The 11,650-nt window shown below is 70.7% G+C and overlaps 1 protein-coding gene across 1 annotated transcript; it reads left to right on the top strand.

Annotated features, from left to right (window-relative positions):
* The first annotated feature begins 4,092 nt into the window (after nt 1-4,092).
* NKX1-1 (NK1 homeobox 1) lies at nt 4,093-7,108 on the top strand. Its single transcript, XM_070400599.1, has 2 exons — nt 4,093-4,552; nt 6,255-7,108. Exons 1-2 carry the CDS (start codon nt 4,093-4,095, stop codon nt 7,106-7,108), a joined length of 1,314 nt encoding a protein of 437 aa, XP_070256700.1.
* The last annotated feature ends 4,542 nt before the right edge of the window (nt 7,109-11,650 follow it).

Genomic DNA, 11,650 nt, shown 5'->3' on the forward strand with positions numbered 1-11,650 from the left:
CCGTGACCTCCCGGTTCCTAGGTCGATGCTCAGCCCTGAGCCACGCGCCAGGCGCACCTTTAAGTGCAAAGGGTGTCGCCTGCCTTGGCACCTGCCTCGGGCCTGACCGGCCCCTTTCCGCCCGCCCGCGGCCCAGGGTGCGCGCTCCCCAGCTCCGAACTCGCGCCGCAGACAAACAATTCAAACGCCGGCGAGAAAACCTGTGACAGTCCCGCCCTGGGGGCCGTGGGGGGCGGGCTCCGACCTGGGGTGTGGCTGGTCCTGTGCCCGCCCCCTCTTCCTCCTCGGGCGGCCCAGAGTTTGGGGCGCGTGGAGAGCGCGAGGCGGAGGCGCCGGGGTCGTGCCGCTGTCCCTGGTCCTGAACACTCGCCGGGCGCGGCCGCCGGGGCGGGGCCCGCGTGTTCCCAGGGCTGTGGGGACGGCAGCCGGCAGCCCGCAGACCCCTCTCCTCTCGTGTTCTGAGTGGGGGGCACCCTTTCTCAAGGCATCGGGGAGCCCCAGGGGAGGTGCGCCGCAGAGAAGATGAATGAAGCAGCCAATACGCGGAAAAGGTCATTTTCCGAAGAGCTCGTCACGGAGCGAGGAGGGCGGGGAGGCGAGAGGAGGGCGCGCGGGAGCCTCCGGCCCGTTCTCCATCTCCCCCGCCCCGCCCCGCCCCAGGCGCACAGGCCGCCGGTGGCCCGTTCAGGCGGGACCCAGGAGTCCATGACCCCAGGCGGCCTGCGGTGGCGTGTGGCCTGCGAGACGCAAACATTATACAAAGTGGGGGGTACTCATCCCTGTGCCCCTGAAGACCCCTGAACACTGCTGCCCTCCCAGCTCTCCAGGTGCAAGAGAAGGGGGCCCCCACCCCACCACTATGTACAGTGAAGGCTCTGACCTTGGGTTTGACCCCCAAGGGAGAGGTCAGGGACCTTAGAGGTCACATGGAATGCAAACCCCACCATTGACAGATGAAAATTGAGATGGGGGTTCAGAGACACATGACGAGTCCGTGGCTAGGGTGGTGGGGCTCCCTTCCTGCTCTTGTCTCCCCAAACTTCCCAGAGCCCCAGTGCTGGGCGAAGATCGAGGCCAAAAACACGGCTTCCTCTTCTGGAATCCCAGCCCTCACCCACCCCTTTTCCAGGTCACTTCTGAGACCTTTTGCGTCTCCCCCTCGCCCCCCCACCCCCGTTTCTGTCCCTGCCCATGCTGGTTCCTGCCTGGACACCCCTCTCCCAGCCGCCAACGACCCCATCTGGCCTTGCCTGGTGTGCAGCGGGTGGGGGCGCAGCAATGAAGGGCTGTGCTCTGCCCGCTGGGCAGGCGGCATCGCATCTCAAGCACTGATTTCACCTGTCAGTGCCCACCTGGGGCCCCGCCAGGGAAGCTGGTGGCTCGGCGATAACCTGATATGGCAGATGGGCCGAGATTGCACAAATGAGGGTCTAATTGACAATCAATTGTGATTAGGATGAAAGGACGTCTTTATCGCCCGGACGTTTCCCTTGAAGTTGGGGGGAGGGCAGGGTGTTTCAGGGTGTCTGGGAGAGCAGGGGCCGTACCTCTCCCTTGGGTTGGTCCTTAGGGATGGGGGGGGGGATGCCGTGATCGCCCTGGGCCTTGTCCACACACAGCGTCCCCCTCCCCACGGGAAAGTGACCCAAGGCCCCTGTGTAGCTCTGAGGTCCCCTCACACTACCCTGCCCCCCCACCTGCAGATTGTGCCTGCTGCAGGGCAGAGGGGAAGGGGAAGGGAAGGGAGGGAGGGCCACAGAGGGGTGTCTCAGCACCTCCAAACTAGGAGGTCACCACGCCTCTTCCAAGTGGCCCTGAGGCCGAGGCCTCTCCTGGGGCGGAGGGAGCGCGTGTGCCCGCAGAGCGTGTGCTGGTTGTACACTCGGATTTATTGTTTCATTGTGTTCATTGCAGGTCATGCTTCCTCTGTGCGTTCTAAACACCAGGCCTCCGTGATGCTGGCCACACACGCTGCCTCTGGTGTCCGCGTTGGGTGAAGGTTGCACCAAGAGCTGATGTCCCTTCCTCACCTGCCGGCATCTAGTGTGTGTCACGGAGCGAGGGCAGCCGGAGCCGGCCGGCCGCGCCGTGGCCGCCCTGTGCGCCCGCCCAAGGCTCCTGGCTGCCCACAGGATGGACGCCTGGTGGCTGGAGTTTGAGGGGCGCCTGCGGGATTGTGCTATGGAGCCAGGTCAGAGGTCCGCACTGGGGCCTGCTCCCGGGCGCCCAGCAGCTGTGCCTCCGGGGGGAGCAGAGCAGCACCTCGGGGACCGGCGGGCGCCCCAGGCCAGCGGGAGCTGCGGGGCAGAGCGGGCTGTGGTGACTGTGGGTCAGGCCCCCCGGTGGCGCGCCTGGGTGATCATGAATGAATGTGCACTGGTGTGTGGTGTGCGCTGGTGAAGGAGTGTGTGTGTGTGTGTGTGTGTGTGTGTGAATGGGGTGGACACAGCTCTATCCCAGAGCCCCTGCAGGAAGGTGGGCGGAAGGAGATAATTACCTCCCTGAGATGAGAGATTAGCACCCTCCTTCCCCCAGAGGTGATTTATAATTTAAAGATAAAGAATAATCAAGTCCTGGCGACGAAGGACACAGTGTTGTGGGTCTGATTAGAATCTGGGATGGACCGGCACGCGGGGGAGGGGCGGGGCTGGGGGAGGGGAGGCCCGGCCTCCGGGTCCCAGCCTCCCTGAGGCTCAGCCTGTCGGAGCTTGGCCCAAATTACAGCTGATCGGTCCCCCATTATTTCTCCCAACTTTTAATTTCTGCTTCCAAAGGATCATTGCCCGCGGTAATTGCAAAGGACCCGTCCTTGTGCGCGGAGCAGGCTCCGGGGACCGCCGTGTGAGGCGGCGCGCACCCCGCCCGGGCACAGGCGCACTCACACCGTCACACACAGCCGCGCACGCTCCCGGCGCTCCTGCGCGACTTCCCCTGGGCCACGCGGCCGGGGTGCCCCTGGGCGGGAGCCGGGGTGACGGGAGCCCGCGGAGGAGCTGGTCCCCCGAGGGCGGGGCGCAGGGCCTGCGGGGGGCCCGGCCGCCCTGGGTGCGGAGCACAAATAACGCCCCGGGCCGAGGGCCCTGCTCCTGGAGCGGGGAGGGCTTGCGTGAGGCCCGCTTACTGGGAGGCACAGGTTTCTGTGCGGGTCCTGCTGTGGCTGCGACTCCCGGCCGTTCGGGGGCGGGGCGGAGACTGGGGACTGGCCAGCCCCCCTCATTGTCGATTCCGCTGAAGAGCCCCCCCGCCCCCCTCCGTGGAGACACCAGGCAGGGCCCTAATTTGACGACGGGAAGGGGGCGGGCGCGGGAGGAGACGGAGGGGCCGAGACCCGGCAGAGGAGACCCCAGACCTAGCGGAGGCCCGAGCGGAGCGACCGGGAGAGGCGGGCCGGCTCCGGGGGACTCGGCGGAGGCGGCTGAAGGCGCGGCCAAGGCCCGAGAGGAGGCCCGCGAGGCCCACTCCCCGCGCCGGCGCCTCCGGAGCCCGCAGAACGCAAGGGCCCCGCGCCCGGACCCAGAACGGAGGCCGCGTCCCGCGCGGGGACGTCCCCGCCGCCTCCAAGCTCCCGCCCGCCCGCGCCCGGCCTCCGCGGTCCTTCGCCGACCGATCCCGCGATTATTTAAAAGCCGCGGTCTCCTCCCCCTCGGCCCGGGAGGCGGGTGCCGCTGACCGCGACCGCCGCGCGGACGGCACTGCAGCTCCGGGCTGCGCGTCTGTCGGTCCGGCCGGGGCTGCGTCCGTGCGTCCCGCGCGAGGCCCGCCTCCCCTGCCCGGGACCGTTCGCAGCCAATTAGGCGCGCGCGCTAACGAGGGCGGTGGCGCCCCGCGGCCGCCGGCGGGCGCACGTGTGTGCGGCGTGTGGGCGCGTGGGCGCCGCCGGTGGGGCCGCCATAAATGTGCGGGCCGGGCGCGGCGGGCGCCTGAGGCGGCGGCGGCGACAGAACCCGCAGCACCGGCCGAGCGCGGAGCGTCGCGCGGGAGCGAGCTGAGCCGCTGCCGCCCGCACCGGGCCGTGCGGGGGCGCACGGGCCGCCGGAGATGGGAGCCCAGTAGCCAGCGAGTCCCGAGCGGCCGGATTGGCGGGAGGCCGGCATGAGCGCGAGCGGCCCGGCGGCTCCCGGGGACGGCCCCGCGCTGCCGCCGCCGCCTCCCGGACCCGGCCCGGGGCCCGCACCGCCCGCGCCCACCGCCGCCGCCCGGGACGCCATGGACGGGCGAGCCGAGCCGCCCGCCTTCTCTCGGTCCGGAGCCCCCCCGCTGGCGGCCAGCGACACGGTGCCCGCAGCGCCCGAGGGAGCCGGGGCCGCCCGCGCCGCCCCGCCGCCGCGCCCCACCTCCTTCTCGGTGCTGGACATCCTGGACCCCAACAAGTTCAACAGCAGAAGACGCCGCTGCGTCCTGCTGGGCCCCGTGCCGCCTGCCGCGTGCGCCCCGGCCCCGTGCGCCCTCGTCCCCGCCGCCCCGGGGCGCCCACCGCGCGCAGAGGAGCTGGGGCACCGCGCCCTCGCCGCCGCCGGAGGAGCGGGAGCCGCCGCAGGAGCGGAGCCGCCGCGTGAGTAGGAGCCGCGGGCTTGGGTCGGGGGCGCGGGGCGGGGGGCGCGGGGCAGGGACCGGCCCTGCTGCGTTTGCGCTCCGAGACGCCCTCTGCGAGCCCAGCGGCCCGGGCCCAGGCACGGCGGGAAGTTCGCAGCGCGCGGGGCCCGCACCCGCCCGCCCTCGGCCTCCGTCCGACCCGGACTCCGGGACCCGCGCCGAACCGCGCCTCCGGGTGGCTCTGCCAGGCCGGGTCCAGCTGCGGGCTGCAGGGCGGCCGGGTTCTGCCCCGCGTGTCGCCAGCACCGAGGGAGTTGGAGGCGAGGACCCGCGCCGGCCGGTGACCTCCCCGCTCGGGCCGCGGCCGCCGGAGGCCTCCTTCCCTCCCCCCACTTTTTTTTTTTTTTTTGACAAATCAGACTAATTGTGACAAAACGCTGGTTATCTCTGGAAAAACAATTAAATCCCTTCGATTACAGTTAAGGGGAAATGTGCTTAGCGGCGGAAAGCGGCCGGTAATGGGGCGGCCCGCGCCGGCCGGTCGATATCCCATTACGGCCGCGTGCATATCTCTTTCAAGCACCTTGCAAACTCCCCCCTGAACATCTAAATTATAGGGTCAAAATTCGGATAATTACTCGATTAAAACCTATTACACTTATTAGGGCCGCGATCGACCGAGGCTGCATTCGACCCGCTCCTGATTGCTTTGGGTGCCTCCTCCGCCCAACTTCCTGGCCCGGCTCTCAGGATGGGGAGCACGGGAGGGGGCGCAGGACGGGGTCCTGAGGCAGTGCCAGGCACCTGCGCTGGCCCCTCCCGGTGGGGCTGAGCTGGGAGGACCCTTCCCGCTTTCAGCCTGGCCGGCCGGGTGTCTGGGAGCCCACCCGGGGAGGCCCAGACTCCAGCCGGTCAGCCCCTTCCTTCCGGGCCCACCGTGCGCGGGGCAGAGGCTGGGTGGAAGGTGCCCAGGGTCCGGCCGCTGCTGAGGGGGGTGGGCCCGGCTTCGGCTTTGCAGGCTCCCAACCCCCGGCGGTTGCCCTCGAGGATCTGCCACTGAATCTGTGGTTTACTCGCTGGTCTCGGTACCAGCCAGGACCTCGGTGCCCAGCAGTGGCACCTGCCAGGCTCCCCTCTTGTGGGGCGGGAGCCGCACAGACCCGCCCCGGGGCAGACACCTTCTTCCCAGTTTCCGGGACTCAAAACCCAGCCAGTGCGGCGGCCTCGCTCAGAGGACCCGGCTGGGCTTAAGGTGCCGCCCGGCCCGGATTTCAGCAGAGGAGCGAGGGCAGCCGGTTCCGGGGCGGAGGGCAGCCTCCTGGGGCGGCCCAGCCTCCAGCCCGCGCCCCGCCCGCGCCTCCTCAAGGCCGGGACTCCGGCAGTAATACTCGCCGAAATAAACGAAATGGCCCTTAACCAGTTTGTGCTTCACACAGAGGAGTTTAATGAAGTTTGTATCTGCCTGCGGGTCGATCCGAGTTTTCGCTTCGCCGGAAGCTCCGAGGGTCCCGCTCGGGCCCAGGCGCGTGGCTGGGGCGCGGGAGGAGCGCAGGGAAGGAGGGCGAAGGCGAAGGGAATGGCAGCGAATAAAGGAAGAAGCAACGAAACCGGGGAAGGGGTCGTCGTTGCGGGGCAGCGGGAGTGGCGGCGGGAGGGTGGGCCCGCGGGGAAGCAGGCCCGAGTCTCACTGTGCGTCCTCCTCCCGCCCGTCCCCCCCGCAGACGCCGGCGACCCCTTCCAGGCGGACGAGGCCGAGCCCAACGACTACAGCAGCGGCGGCGGCCGCAGCCCGAGCGCAGACAGCCGGGACGAGGCGCCCGACGAGGACGAGGACGGGGACAGGGCGCCCGAAGCGGGGGCGGTGCCCGGAGCGGAGGAGGCCCGAGGAGGCGGCGGCAGCCTCGCGGCCCGCGGGTCGGGCTGCCCGGGCACAGCTGAGGCCGAGACGGCGCCCGGCACCGTGGACGAGGCGGCGGTGCCAGGCCCCCGCGGGAACTCGCCCGGAGCTCCGGGGGCGGCGGCGCCGGGGGGCGCAGGGACAGCCCCGCAGGGCGCGGCGGGGGCGGCCAAGCCCAAGCGCAAGCGCACGGGCTCCGACTCCAAGTCGGGGAAGCCGCGGCGCGCTCGCACCGCCTTCACCTACGAGCAGCTCGTGGCGCTGGAGAACAAGTTCAAGGCGACGCGCTACCTGTCGGTGTGCGAGCGCCTCAACCTGGCGCTGTCGCTGAGCCTCACCGAGACGCAGGTGAAGATCTGGTTCCAGAACCGCCGCACCAAGTGGAAGAAGCAGAACCCGGGCGCCGACACGAGCGCCCCGACCGGCGGTGGCGGGGGACCCGGGCCGGGCGCGGGGCCGGGCGCGGGGCTGCCTGGCGGCCTCAGCCCGCTCAGCCCGTCGCCGCCCATGGGCGCGCCGCTCACCATGCACGGGCCGGCGGGGTACCCGGCGCACGGCCCCGGTGGCCTGGTGTGCGCCGCGCAGCTGCCCTTCCTGTCGAGCCCGGCCGTGCTCTCGCCCTTCGTGCTGGGCTCGCAGACCTACGGCGCGCCCGCCTTCTACGCGCCGCACCTCTGAGCGCCCTGCCGGCGCGGGGCCCGTTCGCCGACGGGACAGCGGGCTGCTCCGGAGGAGTTTGAGTTTGTAAGGACGCTCGGGCCGGCGGGCCGGGAAGCACTTTGCCGAACTTGGTTCAATCAATAAAGCGCAGAGACTGCGCCGCGTCCCTCCGACTCTCGCGCCGCCCGCGCCCGGTCCCCCTCCCTGCCCTTCGGTGGGAGCTTCGGTGCAACGGGGGCGCCCGCGGGGGGTTCGTTCCATCGGGCGCGGGCCGGCCTCCCACGGCCAAACTCGCCTGGTCCCACCCCGTGCGCTCGGGTTGGGCACAGAGGTTACCCGCGTGCGCGCTGGAGTTTCCGTCCAAGACCCCTCCGCCCGGACCGGTGGCCCCGGGACGTCCGCTTCCCCTCCCCTGATCCTCGGCAGCCGCGGGGAGCGGGTGGGGTGCGCCCGGAGGACGGAACAGGCCGGTCGCAGCCTGTCCCCTGAGCGCCCTCCACCCTGAGCGCCAGGCCGGGGTGGGGCATCTCCTGCTGGGCATGTCTGGCCGCTGCCCGCGCGCGCAGAGGGAGCTGGGGCTCGGGGAGTGGAGGCACCTGCCCGGGAGCTCCTCCCCAGCCCGACTCCACGTCCCGGGGAGGAGCCCAGTGCGCCCGCGTGGCCACCAGCGACCCGAGCGGCCTCTGGGCGGCGTCCCCACGCGAGACCCGAAGCCCTAGGCCCGGGGCTCCGGGGTCAGGGATGCTCTTGGCGGTGAGGGTCCCTGCGACAGCACCTGCCGGACTGGGAGGGGACGGTGGGGCCGCAGCCACCAGTCTTGCGGCCTGAGCCTCGCACGCGGAGGGATCCTGCCGCGCTGGGCCCGAGGGTCTAACAGGAGAACCCGGAGCTGGTCAGCGGCGCCACCGCGGCTGCAGGGCCGGGCTGTGGCCGGGAGCACGATCCCTCTGCAGGGGTGGCCACCCGCACCCACCCCGACAGGAGTGGGATAGCGCGGCCTCCCCACCGCCAGCTGGCACAGGGCTGCCCTGCTCTGTGCTGCCACCCCCCACCGCCTGGCCACCGGCCGCCCTTCCCCTCTGCCCCCAACACCACCCCTCTCCTCCTACGGCCACTCCCTCCTCTGCTCTCACTTCGGGGCGGGCGGGTGTGTGTGTGGGGGGGAGCGGGGGTGTCTGAGCTCATAGGCCTGACCCTCCTCGCAGGCTCAGCACCACCCAACCCGTGGCTACAGGAGGGGGCGCAGGACATCCCTGGCCTGGCGCTGAGACCTGGACCCCCGGGGGTAGGCAGCTGACTGAGGAGGCACAGAGGCTCCAGAAGTTTCCAGAAGGCTCTTGGCCTCATAGAAAATCACCAGCGTCCCTGTCCCTGCACACGTAGCCTGAGGGAGGCTGGTGGAGAGACCAGGACAGGTGCGCCCCAGGACCCTGAGGAGCCCCTGCCTCCCAGTCTCCCCTGCGGAGCTCAGCCACTTCTCAGACCAGGTGCAGGCGCAGGGGGACCCCAGCCCAGCTCTGGGGACTCAGACCTCAGCTGCCAGCAGGGCCGACCTCTCCCCTGTACCTGCCTCCAACCGAGAAGCGGTAGGGAGAGAGGGTGTTCTGGACACAGCAGCTCACCAGCGCTGGCCTCTCCCACTCTCCGCACCCTCAGCTCCCCGAACCCTCCTGCTCCCCGCACTCTCCTGCTCCCCGCACCCTCCTGCTCCCCGCACCCTCAGCTCCCCGCACCCTCAGCTCCCCCGCACCCTCAGCTCCCTGCACCCTCAGCTCCCTGCACCCGCACACTCCCCGCACCCTCAGCTCCCCACACCCTCAGCTCCCCGCACCCTCAGCTCCCCGCACCCTCAGCTCCCCGCACTCTCCTGCTCCCCGCACCCTCAGCTCCCCGCACCCTCAGCTCCCCGCACCCTCAGCTCCCCGCACCCGCACACTCCCCGCACCCTCAGCTCCCCACACCTGCACACTCTCCACACCCTCAGCTCCCCGCACCCTCAGCTCCCCGCACTCTCCTGTTCCCCGCACCCTCAGCTCCCCGCACCCTCAGCTCCCCCGCACCCTCCTGCTCCCCGCACCCTCAGCTCCCCACACCTGCACACTCCCCACACCCTCAGCTCCCCGCACCCTCAGCTCCCCGCACCCTCAGCTCCCCGCACTCTCCTGCTCCCCGCACCCTCAGCTCCCCGCACCCTCAGCTCCCCGCACCCGCACACTCCCCGCACCCTCCTGCTCCCCGCACCCTCAGCTCCCCACACCTGCACACTCCCCGCACCCTCAGCTCCCCGCACCCTCAGCTCCCCACACCCGCACACTCCCCGCACCCTCAGCTCCCCGCACCCTCAGCTCCCCGCACCCTCCTGCTGCTGCTGCTGACCTTCCAAGGTCACCCAGACCCAGCAGCCACCCCGCCTGGAGCAGGGTGCAGGGCGGACTGGAGGCCATGAAGCCAGGGATGTGATGCCCCACCATGTGCTCTATCCACCCCCAGGCTCCCCGGTGGGGCCCTGAGCCCTGAGCAGGGCACACCTGGCATGGGCCAGGCCCTTGCAGGGCAGCCTGTGGGCTCTGAGCTATGGTTATGACATGGAGGACACTGAGGCCTGGGAGGTGGTGGGCATTCTGGGGGCGCCCTCTCCCTCCCTGGGGAGCCCAGGCGAGGCCTGGCTCTGGCCCAGCTCCCTGCTCTCCCCAGTGGGGCGGTTCTGGGTGCTGGCCCCGCCCCTCCTGCTCCCACTGGGCCTGGGCCCCCTGCCTGCCCAGCTCCCCGGGGTCCTGTGCCTGACTCAGGGCCCAGCTACCCAGGGCCTGAGCTGGACGCAGAGGCGAGCGGTGGCCTTGCTGTCCCCTGACCCCTGACCCCCTTACCCATGGTTCCACTTTGGTGTCAGTGTCTTGGGGGGCTGTCACCACCCAGGACCTGAGTGTCCTGCCCCAGGCAGTATCCTCCGTCCACAATGCCAAAACTGTACCCATGTCGTGTCCACAACAAACCACCAGGTGGAAGGAGCCTTGCAAACAGAAAGGCAGGACCCCTGCCCGCCCCTCTGGCCACCCCAGGGCTCCCTCCGCCCTACCCCGCCCCGCCCCGCCCCGCCCCGCAGCCCCGCCCACAGCCCACAGCCCGCTCCGAGGGTGGTCCCTTGCTGTGTTAGGACTGGCTTTGGCTGCAGGAAGGAGGTCATCGTCTCTCCTGTGGGGTGACGCTGGTCGGGGTGGCCCTGGACAAGGAGGACACCCTCACAGCGTCCTCGGACCGGCTCTGCCCCGCTGTCTCCGCGTGGTCCCCGCTGGGCCTCATCCTCAGACCCCCACGGCCGTCAGGTCCCCTCCACTCAGCAGACAGGAAGGGAGAGGGGCCATGGCCTTTCCCGTTAACCTGCCCAGGTAACAGCTGCCCGGTCACACGGCCATGCCTGGCCCGAGGCGGCCGGGGAAGTGTTATTCCGAGTCAGAAGGGTGGGCAGGGGCTGCTAGCGGACCTGCCACCCTTGCCCAGAGCCCTCGCGGCTTTGCCCACGTCCCTGCCACCCGCACAGCTGGCTTAACCAGCTTTGTTCTGCCCCCTTCCCCGCTGGCATGGAGGGGGCTCTGGGCCTTGTCCAGCCATGGCCACACCTCAGTGGGGCGGTCGCCTGGCCTGCAGCACCCACCCCTCTCCTGCCCCCACGTGCCTCTGTCCTGTCTCCAAACCTGCCCTCGGCTCGCCCTGCTCGGCCCCTCAGAGCCACCACCAAGGGCTGTGGGCACTGCCCTCTGCACTGGCTTCTCACGCCCGCCCATCACCCCTCCCTCTCGGAGCTCCTGTGGCTCCTGGGCCCCTCCTGGCCCACCCGCTGTCCACGGCCCGGTCCCATCTGGTTGGTCAGGAGGCCAGGTTCCCTCTTCCCCATCTGAGACCACAGCCTCGCCCGGGCCCCACCCACGTCACAGTGAACCCTGGCGCCCTGTGGCCCTTGCCCACCTCACTCCCCGCCGGCCCACCCAGGCCCAGCGCAGCAGGGCTGTCAGGCTGCCCCCACCCCTGCCCACTCTCGCAGGCCCCTTGCTCCTGGCCAGCGGGCCTGGAGTGTCACGTCCACCACCCCAGGGTGCAGCCAGGGCCCCTAGGTCTCCGTCCTGGGCCACCCAGCTGGGAGAGGCCTTCCCAGCCCGTGGGGGCCAGGGAGGGCGCCGGGTGGGCAGCAGGGAGCGAGGGGCTGGGGGCTGGACAAGCAGGCCGCTCAGGGATGCAGGGAGTGTCCTGAGGGGAGACACAGGGCTGAGTGAGGCGCACAGGTCCTTGGGGGCCTCATCCATCCCGGGGCCCCACCCCCAAGCATCCTGGGACTGGCAGCTGCTCCAGGACGCTGCCCCTCCCCGCCCCACAGTCCTGTGCGGTGGCCCCTGTGCCCAGGTGGAGGGGCCGGAGGGAGCAGCTGCTGGGACCTCCGTGCCCTCTCCTGCAGGTGGGCTCATGCCCCCCGCCCCCGCCCCAGCCCACCTACTGGCCAGGCTGTCCCAAGCCCCCGCCCCCGCCCCAGCCCACCTACTGGCCAGGCTGTCCCAAGCCCCCGCCCCC

This window comes from Myotis yumanensis, unplaced genomic scaffold (genome assembly GCF_028538775.1).
Source record: "Myotis yumanensis isolate MYYU_CA2020_CCGP unplaced genomic scaffold, mMyoYum1.0.hap1 SCAF_1, whole genome shotgun sequence".
Classification (NCBI taxonomy): Eukaryota; Metazoa; Chordata; class Mammalia; order Chiroptera; family Vespertilionidae; genus Myotis; species Myotis yumanensis.